This window comes from Littorina saxatilis, linkage group LG17 (assembly GCF_037325665.1).
Source record: "Littorina saxatilis isolate snail1 linkage group LG17, US_GU_Lsax_2.0, whole genome shotgun sequence".
Lineage (NCBI taxonomy): Eukaryota > Metazoa > Mollusca > Gastropoda > Littorinimorpha > Littorinidae > Littorina > Littorina saxatilis.
The window spans coordinates 59,761,233-59,782,493 of NC_090261.1; the positions used below are offsets into that span (position 1 = coordinate 59,761,233).

General features: G+C 40.0%; 2 protein-coding genes across 2 annotated transcripts; one reads left to right on the forward strand and one right to left on the reverse strand.

The window, feature by feature from the left end:
* Positions 1–1,699: 1,699 nt before the first annotated feature.
* On the forward strand, positions 1,700–13,576 carry LOC138951875 (epoxide hydrolase 4-like). The gene is made up of 6 exons (XM_070323433.1): positions 1,700–2,400; positions 2,859–2,983; positions 4,058–4,170; positions 6,925–7,093; positions 11,889–12,046; positions 13,130–13,576. The coding sequence occupies exons 1-6, from the start codon at positions 2,200–2,202 to the stop codon at positions 13,420–13,422; spliced, it is 1,059 nt and encodes a 352-aa protein (XP_070179534.1). The 5' UTR covers positions 1,700–2,199; the 3' UTR covers positions 13,423–13,576.
* A 2,796-nt stretch (positions 13,577–16,372) lies between these two features.
* Positions 16,373–21,261, reverse strand: LOC138953333 (uncharacterized). Its single transcript, XM_070325132.1, has 3 exons — positions 21,234–21,261; positions 18,538–19,884; positions 16,373–17,589 (listed from the first exon to the last, which is right to left on the reverse strand). Exons 1-3 carry the CDS (start codon positions 21,259–21,261, stop codon positions 17,120–17,122), a joined length of 1,845 nt encoding a protein of 614 aa, XP_070181233.1. The 3' UTR covers positions 16,373–17,119.

Below are 21,261 nucleotides of genomic sequence, written 5' to 3' on the forward strand. Positions count from 1 at the left end.
TGCATCATCCTAGTGACACAACATACACTTGCATCATCCTAGTGACACAACATACACTTGCATCATCCCAGTGACACAAAATACACCTGCATCCTCTCAGAGACACAAAATACATCTGCATCATCCCAGACTCTGAAACCAAATACAATTCACTTTCTCAGGAAGATTCGACTGTGAGTGACAGCCTTTCTGAGAGATTTATACATTCTGAACTGGCCTGAAGGTGCAAGGTGAACCCCGTCTGCCAAAAAATTGGCTTGCAGCTGTTGATACTTGGCTGCATTCTCATCTGGGAAAGAAACAAACTCATGTTCCCAAAAGTGAAAACAAAACATTCGGTAGCAGTGCAGCTCCCTACCGAAGCAAACGGTTTACCTCCCTTGCACTGGCATTATACCTGCGATCGAACCTGTACTTTTTGGATGGAAAGCGGGGCATGAGCTGACACAAAATCACGTTCGGCACCCCAATTCTGGTTCCTTGAATCACTGGCAAATTTGGCCTGGGACTGTCTGCTCAGTCAGGTTCTCAAAGAAAGGATGCAAGTCTTGTAAAAATCCAAAATCAGTTATTAATTGACATCAGTTTACCCCCTAACAAATAAAACAAGATGTCCCAAAATTCACTAAAATTACCAAGCATTAATTAAACATTTTCCAAATAATTTCTTAACACTAAATGTATTTATAAAGTTAATAAACACTAACATTCCTGGTTTTTAAAAAGTGAGATTCAAAGACATGTCCTAGTATCTTCAACTAAACCAAATTTTCTAATAATAACATTCAAAAACATTATTATCTCATTACTAAATAGTACACGTTAAGCATAACTAAACAATAATACAACTTTAATCTTTACAACAACAAAATGGTAAAACGATCATGGAACCAAGGGAAGTAATCCAAAAACATAGCATATGTGGAAAACGGCCACAGTTCTTCCCCTTGATATAGAATCATATAACCGAAGAGAGCTCTGTATTTTCACTTGTTGCTGCTTTCGAGTAGTGGGCGGAAGTGCCTTTTATGATTTGCATCTTGGTTATTCAATGAAAACTTGGATTGGATATGGATTTAACATCTTACTGCTTTTCATCCTAGAATTTAAAACCCCCATCAGAAATAATTTTTCACATAAATTATATTTATTTTAGCAGTGATGTTTATTTTGGGAAGAAATGAGGTCAACAGGAGTTTGGGTGCGATTTCGGCTCAAATGTACTTTAGCGCCCTGAACTTTTACCCGGCTGTTTTGCGCTCGATTTTCACGCTCACTTCTTCATTGACGTTCGAATCGATAGTTCGATGTTTTGGCATTACATTCACATCAACAATAAAACAGTACTGCTTGTTCATCATCGTCGTCCATCAACTCTCCACAACAGTAAATCTGTAACGCGCTTGTCGCCATCTTGTTGCAAGGGACGCGACTGGACACAACCCAACAGCGTTTCCGCGAAGAAAAAACCCAGACATGCGCAGTGACCCTACCGTAGCTCAACCCTGTTCCTCGCGAAAACTCGCTCAGTGTCTACTACGTTTGAACTCAGTGATGCCTAGTGCCGCGAAGAGAAGAACTTGATTCAGTTTGCTTTGAAACAAATCTCCCTTCTTTTTTTTTAATTTAAATTTTATTTTTTTAAGACACTGAATTTGAACCCATGAGTGAAAAGTACCAAAGGTCGATCAGTACTTTGGAAGGGCTGGCGTGGATCAGTCGTGACCGTGGGACTCGCGGTTAGTTCAAGTTCAAGGCCGCAGCCTGATCAACAACTAGAAGGCCGAATGCGAAAGTTAGGCTCAGGCAAAACATGAGATATTTACACCGGTAAAGCTCCCTCGGTTTTCCCTCGAATTTTTTATTCCTCGTGTATGAGTGTCAAAAGCTAGGGCCACTTACAAGGAACATAGTTTTGGGTGCATGCGTACGCCGGGCTTTCAAAACCGGTAGACATGTACCAAGAGACCAAGGACATGTGCTTTTCCAGACATCCACACACTTGCATCACGTGACTGTCGTCTGCTTAAAAGTGAGAAGCAGTGTTGATAAAGCTGATAATTGAAGGCAGTTGAAACGTGTCTGTTCACGGCAGTGTTTTATTGTTTTTGCTCTTATCAGAATTTACAACTGCGAATAAGATTGCTGATTGTGCGCATTTTTGCTGAGACGTCCTTTTTGAAAGCTGTTGCAATCAAAATGGCTCTTGTCCGAGCCTTGATCGAGAGAGCGATAACGTTGGCGTTTTCAGCTTTCTATGGACTGCTCGTGGTGGGGAAACTGCTGCTGGACACTGTAAAACTCGGACCTGGCACAGTTCTTGGGCACAAGAAGAGGAGCATACCCCCCAAATGTTTGGAGGATCCTTCCCTCGGGACCCACGGTTACGCGCATCTCGAGGTGAGTTTCTTGTGTTCTTACTGTTTCTCCTGTATGCTGTGATCACTAGTTTGTGCGTGCGCGTGTGTGTGTCTGTCAGTGTGCTTGTGTCAATGAGTGTGTTTGTTGACTACAATACTGGACCCATCAGTGGCAGTTCGGTAACCTTGAACTTTAGTGTGTTAAATTTATAGCTCAGAATTCAGAGGGATTAATTAATTATGCTTAAGTTTGGAGCTCAATCCGTCAATTAATTTCAAGACAAATGTTCTTTGGCTTGATTAAAGGGACCTGTATCAAAAATAAGTAAAGAATGCCACTGGATTCTGAGCTATGAAATATAATTTAACACATTAAAGTTCAAGATTACCAAAACAAAATCCCACGAAAACACTCAGTTAATTTCTCACAGAAATGTGTTTGTTGTGATTAACACTCTTGAAGAAAGTTATTTATTTAGAGAGCTGTGGATGTTGCAGGACATCCGCATGCACTATGTGAGCAATGGAGCAGAGGACAAACCACTGATGCTACTTGTCCATGGATTTCCAGAGTTCTGGTACTCATGGCGCTACCAGCTGAAAGAATTCAAGGATAACTACAGGTAACATTGCCTGTTTTAGGAATCTTCTTCTTTCCTGTACGTCTTCTTTCTCTTTTCAGCCTTTTCTTTTAACCTCCCTCCTTTCTGTGTTCCTTCGGTCCTTCCTTCCTTCAATCCTTCTTTCCTTTTCTTCCATTTTTGTTATGTGTGTGAGGAGGTGGGGGTTAGGAGCTTCTGTTCAGACATGCTATCATCTAATTTTAGAGCCCGCAGGGGCTCACATCCACGTCGGACATCGGACATACACAGATATTTTTTCCAAATGTCCTATACATTTTTCATGCAAGAGGACATATATGTCCTGTTGTTTTCGTCACAAAGTGGTCATTGTCCGATTATGCTTTCATTTGATCCGGACATTGTCAGCACTTTCCAATTTACAGTAGTTGGATTTGCTATTTTATCGATGTTTTGCGAAGCGATGTGTCTCTCCAAGCAGACAAAGCTTGGGGGGACTTTAAGTGCTTTTTATAGAGAAGAGCTTCCAAGGGTTGCAACTCTGAGTGCTCCAAGCCGGTTGACAGCTGCTTCGTGGGTTCTTTTCTGAAAAAAAGCAACATGCCGCCGCAACGAAAATTGGTGCCAGAAAAAGGCAAGAAGCGTTTGTACTTCAAATCTCTGCCCTCATCAGCGGCTAGTACCACTAAAACTAAGCTCCCTCGAAGTGAAACTTTGGCGCCGAAGAAAGACGTTACCCCCCTCCCCCACCCCCGCGCTTGGCTTTGTTTCAAGCTGGCCGACCTCATTCCCTTTGGTGTTACTTTAATTTGTTCTGTTACTTTTTTGCCAAGAAAATTATTGTATTGTTCTGTTATCTTTGTGACAAAAAACTAATCAAGTTTAATTAATTTTACAGTTTTTGCGAGAAAGAAAGTCATTGATTTATTTTTGTTCAGGACAAATGTCCTATCACGTTTGCATTGTCCAGGACATTTGTCCTATGCCACCTCTCATGGATGTGAGCCCCTGAGCCCTTCGAGAAACACTGTATTAGTGTAACTGTTAAAGCTCATAGAGAATGCTATCACATGTGTACCAGTGAATCATGACTAATTTGGTGTGAATTTCTCACAGAGTGGTTGCAGTGGATCTGAGGGGCTACGGTGACTCGGACAAACCCCCAGGCATATCTGAATACGCTGTCCCGAAGCATGTCAACGACCTAAAGCAGTTCATTACAGCATTGGGTAAGACATGACAGTTCTTTATTCAAAGTAGATAATACCCTTGCCAAAACCTCTGACAAACATTCGACGGGCCAATCACCAGCAAGGGGTGTGTCGGAACATATATACAGACTAACCCTTATAGCACGAGCTCGGATAGTACGAATTTCGTCATAACTCGACTTTTTTCTGGGGCCCTGCAAACTGCTCTCTCTTTCATAGTAAATAAATTATTGATAACTCGAAGCTTCATTAAGACGAATATATTGATAACTCGATGTTATTTCACGACCCCTTGACCCCAAAACAGCCCACATAAGTTGAATAAATGAAGAAAATTAAAAAAATCTCACCAGAGTGACATCTGAGTAGTATTCAAATACATGTAGGCAATCAAATGCTGAATGGAAACAAACATCAGAGCCCACGCTTTTATACTGCTAACAGAGTGAATCCTGAGTACTATTCAAATACGTACTGTACCACTAAGTACATGTACGCACACTGAACTGTTACTAACAATTTCGCTCAGGCTGAGCTTTTAGAGATTTTTTCATTTTCATTTTCTTCATGGCAGTATACGTGTGTAAAAGCCTGGGCTCTGATGTTACTGTAGTTTTCATTCAGCATTTGATTGCCTACACGCTACTGCCACATCTTAACATGGACGGAACACTTGCATCAGCCTCTCCTGCCAGAGGAGAACAGCCTTCTACCTCTGCCTCCCCTGCCACAGCTCCCCAAAGGCCAGCCACTCCTCGGCAAAGTCATTCTTGCAAAAGGAAATTGGACACTCAAACCCTAGAGACCAAGTACAAGGCAATCCTTGAAGTGGAGAAGGGGAACAAGAAGAAAGGTCAAATTGCCAAAGACTTTAACGTCAAGCCAAACACACTCTCCACCTGGCTGAACCAAAAGGACAAGATCAAGTCCAATTATGAAATTGTATTGTAAAATTGGATAACTCGAATTCTTTCTAACTCGAATTAATTTCCCTGACCCTTGAAGTTCGAGTAAACGAGGTTGCACTGTATGTGATTCTGTCCGACTCATCAAACCCGACAGAGATTTTGTTTTAAAATCATCAATTGAGTTTTTTTCTTTTCTGCCAGTAGAGGATATACACACACACACAAACTATTGTGTCCAGAATTTTTCAGGTTCATTGTTCCTCGAGATAACGTTTATTCGTTTATTCTCCTCACCAGTTTCAATGAGCGCTTCTGGGGTGATAACGCGAGACAACTCCTGTGATCTTGCCGCGAGGTTCCGCCTGTTACCATTGTCTTTTTACCGTATAAAATGCACGACTTACACACGAACTGTTAACAAAGCGACATGCTATTTGGGACCAATGCACATTTTTTTCCTTTCTCGTGTGATCTTGCCGCGAGGTTCCGCCTGTTACCAGCCGAAAGAAAGAAGGGGCATAACCTCACCAGAACCGCCCATTGATAGGCAACTAAGTGAAAAGTAAGATGGTTGGAGGTCATTTGATGGATTATCCATCGAGACAGTTCAGGGACAGGTTAGGTTTCAGCTGTGGAGAGGAAAAATAGAACGGCACTGCTGAAAAACATTTTGGGTACATGTAGTTTTATTTGTATCTGTCTCGGATTCAAAGTGCCAGCTTTTGTGGGATGTTGTATCTTCTTCTTCTTCTTCTGCGTTCGTGGGCTGAAACTCCCACGTACACTCGTGGTTTTTGCACGAGTGGAATTTTACGTGTATGTTACCCCGCCATTTAGGCAGCCATACGCCGTTTTCGGAGGAAGCATGCTGGGTATTTTCGTGTTTCTATAATCCACCGAACTCTGACATGGATTACAGGATCTTTTTCGTGCGCACTTGGTCTTGTGCTTGCGTGTACACACGGGGGTGTTCGGACACCGAGGAGAGTCTGCACACAAAGTTGACTCTGAGAAATAAATCTCTCGCCGAACGTGGGGACGAACTCACGCTGACAGCGGCCAGCTGGATACAAATCCAGCGCGCTACCGACTGAGCTACATCCCTGCCCCTGGATGTTTTATGAATACAGTGCCTGCCTCTGGATTAGATACAATCAAACCAGTTCTAGGCATAATCACGGCTTAACGGGAACAAGTATACAAGGGGAAGGTTTCACTTTGTCTAGCTTTCTGCGCACAGTACTGTTAAGGCCAACAACAAAAAAAGTCTGTTTACGGTATCCCGACCGACCCTATTTTTTTGCGCGACCCTAGACTTTTTGGGGGCATTTGGGACACACACACACAAAAAAAAGGTCTTGTTTTTTGGCAAAATAACTTAAAAATATGGTTTTTTGGAGAAGAAAATAAATACCGACCTACCGACCCTATTTTTTGGGCCTATGTTACCTTAAACAGGCCCGTCGCGATATAACCTTGAACGGTTGAAAACGACGTTAAACACCAAATAAAGAAAGAAAGACCTTAAACAGACTTTTTTTTTTGTTGGCCTAAGATTTAGAACTGATACTGGTAAACACGTCAATAAGGATCATTGGGCAAATTGCTGGTTTACTAGTACAGTGGTACCTGCGATGAAAGGACACCCTTGGGACCAGCCAAAAGTGTCCCTACATTGCAGGTGGCCTTTCATGACAGGTATACTTTGGTAGAGATAGTATAAAAAGGGACAAGAGAAGGTGTCCTTTTAAGGGAGGTACGTGTCCTCTTATGGGAGGGTCCACACATCGCAGGTACTGCTGTAATGTGCAGTCAGTTCAGCTGAAATGACTCGCTTCTTACAGTCTCAATCTCTTGATCACAGGTTACAACGACTGTGTGCTGGTGGGACATGACTGGGGTGGTGCGATTGCCTGGGCTTTTGCTGACATGCACCCTGACATGATCTCACGTCTCGTCATCATGAACTGTCCCAATGCTCGGGCTTTCAACCAGCACATTCAGAAAAGCTTTACCCAGTTCAAAATGTCGTGGTGAGTATTTTTATTTATTTTTTGTTTGAGCTCAGTTGCATGCAGGCTGCTTCAACCCTTATTATATTTTCTTTTCATTTGTAGGTAATTGAGTTGACTTGTGTTTTTATAGTTTTTTTTCTTTTTTTGTGTTTTTGTTTTTTTGTATGGCGGGGAATATCTGTCATGGTGAGTATGGTCTTGAATGTGAACACTGCATGCTGAATGGATGAGAGTCCTTTGTACAAATCAATAAATTGTCCTCCGCTACTGCATGGGCTGAGTCAGTAGTGTGCTGGCTATGAAATCAGTTCATCGCTGTGGGTTTGAGGCCCAGGTACAGTGGGAGATTATTCTGTATTTCCTAGAATCAAAAAACAAGAAAGGTAGGTTGTTGGAACGTTTGTTATTGACAAAACAATAAGAATAGTGAATGTATTGTTTTGTCAAGTCAAGTCAAGTATTTTATTGTTTTGGGCCCAGAGGGCTTTGAAACAAAGATATAACTTTAACAAAAAAAGGTAACAAATCAGACAGTTAAAATAAAGAGCATTACATATTTTAAACATGTTTAAAACTGTGTCCAATTTAGAAGTGAATGTAAATAAAACTGAAGCCATGTGGATTGGGTCAAACAAATACTGTACTGACCAATATTTTAGTCTTAAATGGAAACGGAAAGTAAAAATCGTTGGAATTGTTTTTTTCAAACAATATACCTGCGTCATCAATTGAAGACAACTGGTCTAAGAAAATTCAACGTATGCAACAAATAATTTTTAATTGGTCCAAAAGAAACTTAAGTATACAAGGTAAAATTTGCATTGTTAAAACCTTTCTTATATCTCAGTTCGTTTATATTTTCCAGTCTCTAGCAGTGCCTTATCATGTTTTACATCAAATTAATTCCATTTTGTTCAGGTTTATTTGGAAGAAAAAATATTCAAATACACGGGCGTTTGAAAAAGTAAAACGAACAATTATGTGTAAATTAAAAGATAATGGTGGATTAAATATGATAAATGTTGTGGATATGCACAACTCATTTATGATGTCGTGGGCTATTGGTCTGCAGAACTCTACAGACAATTACTGGTCTGTCATTCCTAGATAGTTTTTCAAGTTTGGGTTATGCTTTGTCCTGTTTTGACTCTAATGCATCCTCTGAGAAGCTGGTTGGCGTTGGCAACTGCAGATCGGTCTTTTGGAGACAAGTATTGTTAACCGGGTTAGACAATAAACACATTTTGTGTGAAAAGAATGATGCCACACCTGTTCCATTGATGAATCAATGTATATGGAACAACATGAATATACAATATAAACATAAATGCCTCTTTTTCAAAGATTTTATTAAATGTCATATTTATCATGTAAAGGATGTCGTGAATGAAATCGGTGACATGATTTCGTTTAAAGAATTATGTCAAAAGGTTGGTTGTAAACCAGCCAGACAATTTGAGTATAATGCGTTATGTGCAGCACTTAAAACAAAACTGATTAACGCATTGGCATACCGATATGTTCTGTTGCAGGGTTTGACTCGTATTGGTAATATTACACCAAGGGAAATAAGAACTGTTTTGGTTAATTTCGAGGTACAAACTCCGAGCGCCTGTTCTTTTTGGCAAAGAAAGCATAATGTTGTTCTGGAATCAAGACACTGGCTGTTAGCTGTTAATTGTACAAAAGAAGAACGACTGCGTCTGCTTCATTGGAAAATTTTACACAGAATTTACCCAACGAATATTTTACTAAACAAGATGGGTTTATGTCAAACTAATACCGTAAAACCCCTAGCAAACGCCCACCCCCCCTTCGCACAGATTTCGGCTAAAAGTAGGGGGTGGGCGTTTGCTAGGTATACACCCCTTGGCAAGATAAAGTGTCATCACATTTACACGAGAAATAAATTGATACAACAATGTCAGAGAAATACAGTGGGACAAAAAAAAACACAGACACACACAGACACACACACCAATAAATGAAGAAGAAACAAGAACGCTGAGGCGTGATTAACCATTCAGCCAAGCGATTGCACACTAAACTACACCCGTGTTCCTTTTACACACACGCGCGCACACACACACACACGCACACACTAAAGCTGTGCTTTTTGATCTTTGGATATCACAGAAGTACAGGCAAGATTAAATGGATCGTGAGCTTTTCTGGTGACAGCCGTCTGACATATGAAAGCAGTAAGCATCCATTAGGAAAACTTTTTGATTGCAAAAGTACTATATTCTACAAACAACTCTGCTCATTTGCAAACTTTATGTCCTGACATTGTAGCCTGTAACTTCAAAAGCACAGATATGGGCCATTCTTTCAACACACACACAAAACAAAACAATTAAAACGCACAAAAAGCCTCCAAATGATATGTCTGACTGGCAGTTTCAACGTTGATATCTTTGAGGCAGCAGATGTTTCCGCCGCAAAGTGAGACTGATTCGGAAGAATACTTACTTCCTTTGATGAAAAGAGATCGTGGATTGTTCAGCAAACACACACACACACACACACACACGCGCACACACACACACACACACACACACACACACACACATGTCATGTATCAAACCGAGTGTTAACCAGACGGGAAAGTCACTCCAATAAATGAAGAAGCAACAAGAACGCTGAGGCGTGGATTAACCATTCAGTCAAGCGATTGCACGCTAAAAAATAACAGATATCAATTATTTCCGAGCGATGGTGATGATTTTGGGTTTGTGATATAGACACATTTCAAATCAATGTTGGTTTCTTTTGGGACTGTATATATTTTGTAAATAAAAAAAACCCACTATAACAATAGAATCAGGTACCTTTTTCTATTAAAAAAAACAAAACAACCGGGGTGGGCGTTTGTTAGGTAGTGACCCCTCTGCACAACTTTTGGTCAAAAGTGGGGGGTGGGCGTTTACTAGATACTGGGCGTTTGCTAGGGATTTTACGGTAATTGTGAAGTTTGTAATGAACTGGATACACTTGAGCACTTCTTTTTTCATTGTCAAGAGGTGAGGAACGTTTGGAAACTATGTAAAGACTTTATTTATAAGCAAATTTATTATAATATAACTTTGAATGAAACAGATATATTATTTGGTTTTTGGAATAAAAATTTAAAAAACAATCTAATTTATTTTATAAATTATTGTATTTTGATAACAAAAATGACCACAGGAAAATTTAAGTATGGGAAGAAGTTAGACTTACATATTTTATTGGAATTAGAGTTAAACATTAGACAGAAGTTTATGTTTTGTATAATATAAAGTTGATTATGTTATACAGAAAAAGACCAAGGAAGAAGGATGCTCCCCGCCTTAAAAAAAATTAATTTTAAATTTAAAAAAAAATCGGTCAAAAAATATGGGTTGAAGCATCCTGCTGAGGTCAAAGAGAGGAAAAAAAAAAGAAAAAAAAAGACAGTTAAAATATGTATACAAATTGAGCGGACAAATACAACAATACTATACAACCAAAATAAATTGTCAATATTCACTTCCATACATACAAATAAAAAAGAAAAGAAAAATAGGTTTAACAAAATCAGGTAAGAAATCAGACAGATATTATGTATACATTAAGCGGACAACGATAATATACAGCCGAAATAAATTGGCAATACCATTATGCCATGCATCTTTTGTAAAAACACAAAACAAAACAAAAGCATGTATTACATACATATACATACCAATAAAGAAACTAGATGTAACGCTAACATACTAAAATCATAACATGGGCTACAAATCTTGCTAGCTTCATTAGTTTTATCTTAGATTTACAATTCATTAACTGTTCATATTTTAAACAATTTGGGTGAGATCGGTAATGAGGACTAATTAATGTTCTTCTTTCAGACACTATACTTTCGTCGGTACAAATGAACAAATAGTGAAACTCATCACCTAATTCATTTTTATCGCACATATTACACAATCTTTCATTTCTAGGAGCATTAAAAAATATGTGCTGATGTATTGGCAACTTATGATTGCTTGTTCTAAATTTTGCTAATTTAACTTGGAATTTCCTAGGCAACCAAAGCAAATACCTTTCCAGACAAAAATCCTTTTTATATATTCTGTAATTAAAACAAGCTGTTGGCATTCACGTCAGTGTTCCATTCCTGCAGGAATTAATCTCTTAGCCTTTGTTTTAAAACGTTTTTAAAACCTGAGACGGCAAGACTCTGAGTTGTCCATAAATATGATAGACCCAACTTATTTAACATAGTATTGACATGCGACAACCAGGGCAATTTAACGTTTTGTACATGGTACAACTTCAAATGTAGTTTTAACATTAAACAAGACATCTTATTTGCACCATCGTTAATTTCTTTCATCAGTTTATACCAATAAACCAGTAACTGACATTGTACCTCAATTCTAATTGGGTAACGACCAATAACAAAAGTTCCAACAACCTACCTTTCTTGTTTTTTGATTCTGAATTTTGGAACGTTGGCAGTCTCTGTTTTTCGATTTGGATTTGTAGTTCCTAGAGTCAATCCACAGTGCAGACTGTGAGCAGTACCACCCTCAAGTAAGAATGCTGTGAACCTTACCTTGTGGATCAAGGGGAAAAAACCCTGTGCTTTTCATTGCATTCCATGTGCCAGTTGCATGGTTTGGGATCATGAGAATGTTTCTCTTCAGCTTTACATCAGTGCAGACTCAGACTTCTCCATTGTGTAATTCCTAAGTTTAGTGTCAGCTGTACATTTATTTGTCAGCTGTCGATTTGTATCTTTATTTATTTAGTCATTTTTTTTAATTTTAATTTTTATTTTTGACAGGTACATGTTTTTCTTCCAACTGCCGTGTCTTCCTGAATTCGCCTTGCAATTCAACGACTTTGCTGCTCTTGATACGTTGATCAAAAGTGAGAAGTTGGGAGTGAAATCAGAATACACTACGGAAGATGACATGGAGGCTTACAAATACAACTTTACAAGTAAGTCAAGGGCTTTACATCTTAGCAGAAAAACAGAAAATGTGAACAGCATCAGGAAAAGTCAGAACAGACTTAGAAACAGAAAACAAGAATGTTTTTGTTAGATGCAATAGAGTAGCAGGCAAAAAAGACATCAGCAAAAAGCTTTTCACTAAACGATGAGAACAAAACCTGTGTAACTATATTCAAGGGTCAAGGTGGTGTTCACTGTCTATCTTCTCGTGTTGCCTTGCAGTGGCAGTTGCCCTTGCCCTGAAAAAAGAACTGTAACTATGAATCACGTAGCAAAAATGAAAAACAAAAACTTACTTTCAAAGAAAGAAGAGAGAATAAGACGGACACTGATTCATGAAATATCTGTGAATGTATTGTTTTGTCAATAACAAACGTTCCAACAACCTACCTTTCTTGTTTTTTGATTCATGATAAAATGGCTTTTGTTTTACATTATAGTGAGATACTTGTTAAACAAAACATTTTTTTAAATCAGAAAATACAAAGCTCATATTTTTTCTTGAGTTCATTATCTGCTTCCCAAAAGCTTTTCCCTACTGAGTGTGTACAGCACTGGAGCTGCATAATGCCAAGGAAAACAAATTCAATGTTTTCCATTCCCCGACCGACCCAATGTTTTCCATTCCCCGACCGACCCAATGTTTTCCATTCCCCGACTGACCCAATGTTTTCCATTCCCCGACCGACCCAATGTTTTCCATTCCCCGACCGACCCAATGTTTTCCATTCCCCGACCGACCCAATGTTTTCCATTCCCCGACCGACCCAATGTTTTCCTCCCAACCCTAGAACCTTTTTTTACCCTTCCAAAAATGTAATTAAAATGACAAAACTCTGATTTAAAAAGGAAAGTTAGTCTTAAACGACAACCAACGGACACAGCTCACACAATTTCAGGGCAATAAAAAGCCACATACGCCTGTATGAATAAACTTCAATCAAAAAACAAAAAAAAGTAACCGACCTTACCACCCTCGGTTTTTTTTGCCCTGTCATCAGAAACAAAATTGTATATATTTGTCCTAATGAAAAGGAGCAAGAATGAAGATGCAACAATCTTGGTTACAGGGAACAGCTTCACAGGACCAGTCAACTTCTACCGCTCAGTGTTCTCGTTAGCCAACCTGAACCGCGACCGCAAAAAGATTGAGGGCATGGGGACTCTTGGCATCACCATGCCAACGCTGATCATCTGGGGTGACCAGGACGGCGCACTGGACAAACCGCTGGCCGAGCTGTCGGCCAAGGCGTGCAAGGGCAAGGTCGAGATCAAGTATGTGGAGGGAGCCAGTCACTGGGTGCAGATGGACCGACCTGATCTAGTCAACAAGCTCATCAGAGAGTTTCTGAGCGCAGAGTAAATGATTAATAGGGTACAGTGGAACCCCCCTTTTAAGACCTCCAAAAATCTGAGAAAATCAGGTCTTAAAAAAGACAGTCTGAAAATGGGGATAAATTTACAGATCTTATAACAGAAAATCAGGAGAAAAAAACAAGGTCTTAAAAGGGACAGAATCTTAAACTGGCGGGGGAGGGGGGGGGGGGGGGGGAGGGGTATCAAAACAGGTTCCACTGTACCTGCAATGCCAGTACACTTTTGGGACATGCCAAAAAAATCCCTTTATGCAGGTGACCTAACATGTCGGGTATTTTTTGGTAAAAGACTAATTAATCTATTTTCGTTAATTGTGATCACATTTTAAGAGTAAACATGACATATGTATATATTTTTAGATTCAGAATGTGACGAAGAATACGATGCAATCAATTTCAAATCTGTTTGCGAAAAATCAATTTTAATGACAACTTTATTGAGCAAACTCATTGATTAATTTTTTAGCCTCCAAGCTGAAATGCAATACCAAAGTCTGGGCTTCGTCGAAGATTACTTGACCAAAATTTCCATCAATTTGGTTTAAAAATGAGAGCGTGACAGTGCCGCCTCAACTTTCACGAAAAGCCGGATATGACGTCATCAAAGACATTTATCAAAAAAATGAAAAAAACGTCTGGAGATATCATACTCAGGATCTCTCATGTCAAGTTTCATGAAGATCGGTCCAGTAGCTTTCTCTGAATCGCTCTACACACACACACACACACACACAACACACACACACACACACACACACACATACACCACGACCCTCGTCTCGATTCCCCCCTCTACGTTAAAACATTTAGTCAAAACTTGCCTAAATGTAAAAACCAGAACTTGAAGGACAAAGTCTTAAAAGGGACACCACTGTATAGATATACTGTAGTCAAGGGTTGAACTGACTTAGATTGTATGTTTCTGTTACTGTCAAAGATATCACTGTTCATGCTTCTCTGTGTGAAGGCTTGTGGACCATGGCTTGTCGTGTTTACACAAATTGTTGTTTACTAAAATATTAAACAACCACTTATAGCTTGTATGCTAAAATAATGGGTGTTGTAGTAAGAACTATTTGAATGTTGTGATAATGACATTATACTGAAGGTTGTGAAAAATTGTTTGCTTTTGAAATTTAACAGAAACAAACTTTATTTATTCACATGTTTACAGCTTTTGAAAGGTCCAAATTTCCAAATAAAGTATAACAAACTACAAAGGCAGCTTTGACATCAAGTTATTTTAGTACTTAATTTGCATTTTTGCTTGATTATTTACATAATCCATCTGAAATAGTGCACATTTGACAATCAAACTAGCTGCATAATTTGTATCTGCAGTTTCTGACTTACAGCAAATCCAGTGTTGTCAGAATTGATTTATTTATAAAGATACAACCATTGTTCTTGAATTAAATTGAAACTTGTGAGAAATGTGTGGCAGGCATTATGCATTTGTTTTAAAGAAAATGTGATTACTGTACCTGAAAATAAAAAATAAAATTTTTGATGACCATGTGAAGTTTTCTTAGACTTTTTAACCATATTTTTTTTTATGTGACCTTGTTCTTGTCATCAAATAATATGGTTGTTACGCAATATATTTGCTTGAGAGATTCACTATTATGAACACGTGGCAAATTCCAGTCTGACTATAATTTTACTGTGGAAATGCATTCCATCAGTTTTATTGTGAATGGGTTTTTGTTGTTGTTGCAATTTAGTTTTTACATGTCTGTGTGGATACATGTTACCTACATTAATATTCAGTTGTTTAATTGTATCAGACCAAAGATGTTACAATGTTTATTTTAAGCTCATTAGTTAAACCAAAGATCTTATGATGTAGCAATTGATCACACCAAAGATCAAATGCGATATCCTCCTTTTTCTTTTTGTTGGTATTTCTTGTGTTTGCGAAGAGTTGTAAAGTTCAGGACATTATCTTGGTGCATTGGTCTTCAGGCGAGAATTTGTTTAACTTAATTGAAAGTATTCTGAGAAGACTATCATGTATCAGATACATTAGCATTACTGTGATTTTTGTGTGCTGAGAGTTGTGAAGTCCATGACATTATTTATGTGCATTAGTCTTCATGAACTTTATTCAACTGGTTTGAGAGTATTCCAAGAAGACAATCATGTATCGGATGCATCTGCATTACTGTGGTTTTCTGAAGAAAACAGGCTTTTAGTATAGTTGGCTTGCATGTAAAGCATGAATCTACTTTTGACAGACTCTTGCATTTTTACGACAACAAATTAACAATAAAATTAAATCATTATCATGTTGATGGCTGATTTTCCGTTTTGGCAGAGTTTCATTTATGATTGGCATGAACAAAGACAAATAAATGCTTTGCTTTTAAAAACATCAACAGTTTGTTTAAATATTTTACTGTTTGTGTGGATCCTGAATGTGTGTGTGTGGGGGGAGTAGTGAAAATGGAGAAACAAAGGGGGAAGGGGGGGGGGGGGGTGGTCAACACACAAGAAAAACAAGATGCTGTGGAGTTATTTTTTGAGATAGAATATGTAGCTTAGTATCAAACAAACAAAAGTACACTGCACTCCCTTTTACGACATTGAAAATAACCTGAGAAGTTCATGCTTTTGAAGGGAGCGAATCTTTAAATGAATGTAAATTTCAACTAGTTAGAAACAGAAAATCCTTAAATGCTGCGGTCTAAGTGATGGGGAGGGGTTATGAGATCCACTGCAGTCGAAGTAATAAAACTATCACTGGTCGTATGTTTGTGCCCCTCGACCACTTTAAAGAAGTGGGGATAAAGGGAGATAGGCATGTTGGACATGAACACACTCAACTTTGCACGCTACGGTGCGTACACCCCACAGGCATGATTTATGCACACAAATACGCATGCACATGCATGCACGCGCACACACACACACACACTTTTTGACAGAACAAAAAACTCGCGTTTCACCAATTTATTTTTCTCAAACCTTGCCTGTCTCATTGTAGGGGTGTGGTGGTTTTTTTGCAAACCTAACACAAAAATATGTAGTTCTGTTGACATCCAATATTAATAAATGATACAGAGACAATTTTCTTTTTCTCAAGTGTGATCCTCCCGTACTATATACTATTTATTCGCATCTTTTTTGTGGTGGTGTACAAGATGAAAATGTTCGTGCACATGTTTCAAGCGAAAAAAGCAATTAAAGCTTCAAAACTAAAGACACCGTATAAACGACATTCTGCGATCACGCAGATTAATCATAGAATCAACAAAACCTTGATACAGTACTCCTTGCCTTGAGCTTAAAAAAGTGTTGGAAAACAACACACACATTAATCAGCCGTGCAGTATCAATTGTTTACCCCAGGCTTCTGTCCTAAAAAGTAAGCACTTACCTATGTGTCTTAATCTGTCAAGCTCCACTAAGTTGTGCTCTAAAGAACAAAACAAAAATAAACAAAAAACCAAACACGGAAGGCCTCCAAAGTTGTCTTTTTGAAAGTGTACTTTATATTGAGCCAAATAATTAATCCTGTTTTCTTCTTCTACTAATCACAAGAGAGAAAATATTTGAATTAACAAAAAATGTTGGCGCTAAGAGCACATTTTGAAATAAAATAAATACATTTTTTTGTAACAAAACGGCATTAAGTGACATTTCCAAAACATGTTTTTGCGTTTTCCTCGTGTCTTTTTTAGGCTACTTCTTGGTAATCATTGGCGGCAACGAGAAGACAGTGAAATCATCTTTCTTCTTGACATCATTGTTGTCATCGTCGCACAGTGTACCGTCATCACAATCATCGTCGTAGTAATCATCTTCATCACTTCCGTTATCTGTTTCTTTCTTCAAAAACGTGGCTCTGTTGTCTTCAAGGCTAACGGAGTATTCTTCATCATCTTCGTCATCGTCGTCATAGCTGTCGTCATAGTCTTCATCGTCATAACTGTCTTCGTCGTCATAGTACTCGTCGTATTCGTCCTCGGTATCATAGTCATCGTCGTATTCGTCATCATGCTCGTCATAGTATTCGTCTTCGTCGTATTCTTCGGAATAATATTCGTCTTCGTTGACGTTGTGCTTGCCCAGCAGCATTGAGAAAGGGAAGTTAGTGAGAATCTGCCAGATGTCCATGTCGTTGTCTCGAGTGTCATCCTCCCTCTCTGTCACTGAAAGGTTAAAGAAAGACAATTAATGTTTATATGTGAGAGATAGACAATGTCCACACACAGACAGAAAAGGTTAAATCAAAGATACTTGACCACTGCACTGAGAAACAAACAGGCGGCACTTATATTTTTACAGCCAAGCAGCCAAGCACGTCAAGATGTGAATGCGTGATATATTGTGTAAAAAATTCCATCTCACACGGCATAAAGCGCTTTGAACTTCGGATAAGGCGCTATATAAATAAAGAGAATAATAAATAAAAATAAAAAAAAAGACCAACAGACAATTGATTCAACCAACCAAATATTTTGATTAAATCAAACTAAAATCAGTAACTTTTATACGTAGGCCTGCAGTCCAACAAAAAGTTTTTTACTTAATAGAAACTTTTGTATATAGAAATAAGTTAGTAGACTTTTTAAGCAAAAACAAACGGAAAACACCGTGAAAATCGGCACCTGTGACTGATGAAAGTCAGCATGCGTGCGCGCGTGTGTGTGTGTGTGTGTGTGTGTGTGTGTGCGTGCGTGTGTATGGTCACAAATACATGTAAGTCCCACACCGCTACCACCACCACTACCAAGAACAAAAAACGACAACATCAAGAAGGAGAAGACAACAACAACAACAACACCCAAAAAAACTACAACAATAACAACAACAGCAGCAGCTACAGCAGCAACAATAACAAGTAGCACCACCATCAATAAACAGTCAACAAAAGAAGATAAGTAATACACAACACACATGCAAAGCAGTGATAACCGTTGGGTGGCCTTTTCCAAACAGCAGGGTATAAACACCATGCAAATTAAGCCATCAACTTAGTGATATACAGAAGCAGCGAGCGTACAAACAAGCGATTTCAAAAACCAGCGCCAAAACCAGCATTCCTTTGGAACTTGACGCGCTATTCCAATGTCTTCTACCACCGCCCGGAGACTCACCACCAATGGTTTCAATGATGAGAGTGATCAAGCGGCTATTCTGCGGGCTCATATTTCCAGCTGGGATCCAGTCATCGTATTCATCGCTCTCCTCTTCGTCGTAGTCATAGTACTCCTCGTCCTCGTCATAATCATCGTCGTACTCATCGTCTTCCCAGTAGGGCTCCATCTCTTCCCATCCTGACCCGATGTACTGCTTCCACGCCGGTTCCGCTTTCATGGCCTGGATAACCTGTAGAGCCAGCTCTAAAGGGACTTCTCCCGTCATATCTTCTTCTTCCCTGAAAGGATTCTCGTCGCTGTCCAGGTCGAACTCTACTTCTATCGCAAAGGCATCGTCACTCAGGTCGTCCTGCCCAAAAGACGGAGACGGGACACCGGGACGTTCTTCTTTGCCAGGGATCGTTCCCTGAGCAGGTGATGGCTGGTTGACAGGCCTGTCAACGTCGATGTCACTCGACAAGACTTGCTGCCAAGGGATGGCTTGGTTGCTGGCACCTGGGGCACCATCATCAGACACAGAAGCTTTCCGGGGGCTGGGCTGGAAGGGTTGTGGAGGTGGTGGTCGTTCGCGAAGGAACGGGGACAGACCGAGGTCTTCTTCGATGGAAGATGGCGGCTGCCCTGCACCGTGTAGACCGTCAACGTCCACGTCTTGGTGGATCTCTGGAGATTTGTTCCCCGCGTTTAAAAATGAAGGGTACATGGAGCCAAGGGGTGCGTTTTGCTGGCGAATTTCTGGCAATGCCGGACTTTTCTGTCCCAGGATAACCGCTGGCTGGCTTGGTGGTGCATTGTCCGCTGTCTGCAGTCCGTTCACACGAATGTCGTCCATATGTTGGTTTACTGCGGTTTTGTTTTGAACGCCAGTCTCTTGTGCGGGTCCAGGAACAACTTGGGGTCGAGGTCGTATTTGTGAAGGTATAGCCGCTGTCCTGTACGAATCGTGAAGGCCATCATGCTGCTGACTAGATCGGAGTCCGGTGTTACCGACGTAGCCGTTGCTGCTGACCCGTTGAGCTCCGCCTGACCAGCCCTGACCAATGTTATTGTTATTGTTGACCTCAGAACCTCTCAATCCTCCTTGGCCGTTGGCATTTCCAACCCCAGGATTTGCCTGGTGATCGTGGTCGCTGTTGACGAAAGAGAGGTCATTGTTGTTGCCATAGTTATTACCCTTGTTGCTAGGTCGCGCATCATTGGCCTGTTCTCTGTCGTTGTTGTTGGCAGGAGAGTTGCTCCCGGAGACTGCGGAGGGAGGGAAGTGGGGGTAGATGCTAGCAGGACTGGCGGCACTCTCCAGGGTGTTCTCCAGCAACAGCTCAGGGGAGTATCTGAGTGCTGAGCCTGGAAAGAGTTGCAAGGATTAGTGTTAGAGTGATACAGTCTGAAAATGATGGAAGAGGGGGGCAGCCTGAGTGTTGAGGGTTGATGGGGTGGAGAGAGACAAAGGGGGTGGGGGGGGGGGGGGGAGAAAGACAGACAGACAGAGCTCAGGGGAGTATTTCAGTGGTGAGCCTGGATAGAGTTGATAGGATCAGTGATAGAGTAATACAGTTGAGATTGATGGAGTAGGGGACAGCTTCAGTTTCACACACACACACACGCACACACACACACACACACACACGCACACACACTCTCTCTCTCCCTCTCTCTCTCTTGTTTACCAGTATGCTCACCTGATGATTCGGACTGTCCATGGACATGTACCCGAGGATCGCCCTGTGACAGTATGGATATTTTTTATAAGTTTTTTTGGCGAACAGTGTTTCATTTTCTTCAAAAATAACTCACCCACAACGGTGGGTACAACGTTCACTGTAAAAAGAGTTTTTTGACGCAAATAAGTGTTTTAAAATTTAATTCGCACAACCATTAAATTATGTCATTATGCTGAAAAATGTCTGGTGTGTGGACTCACTAGCTAGATGCTTTAACCTTTGCTTTTGTAAGATAGAAGAGAGTACTGCCATGGAAAACAGCCTACGACTACGTATGACGTGTCTGAGAGCAACACCGTACGGAGGGATTCTGCGGGCATCACAGCAAAAAGAAAGAGGGACATTTTTCTCGGACTCGCGAGGCAGATGCCAGACATTAACACTTGGTCTCAAGACTGAAAAGGATTGATTATAAACGGGGTTTCTTCGAGTATTACCGTTCATTTTCAGACTAATTGTGGGCTGGTTAAAATTTCAGAGTATCAATTTCAAATCTTCAAGTGTCAGTAATGGTCACTTTTGCCCCTCCGTTCGCAAAACATTATTTTGTCACATTTGTACATAAAATCTGGAGAGAGAGAGAGAGAGAGAGAGAGAGAGAGAGAGAGAGAGAGAGAGAGAGAGAGAGAGAGAGAGAGATCAAATCAAATCAAATTTTATTTTACGAGGGTTGTGGCATAAGCAATATAAACGAGCTTCTTTTCAACCAGCCCTCGCCCAGAGAGGGGCTATTCTAATCTTAAATATACACTTGAAACGTAAAACAATTACAAAAGATGACAGTAAAAAATTAAAAAATAAAAAGGCAGAAAAACTATTCACAGGACTATATACACGTATATATATACACGTCTTCTCCCCAGACGGAGAGAGAGAGAGAGAGAGAGTATGTGAGTGTTTGTGTGCGTGCGGATATGTATATGTTTGCTTCGTATTGTTTATAATTATTCAGTGTGCTCGGTCATCACCTACCTGTGGTCTGGCGAAAACGTAGTCGCAT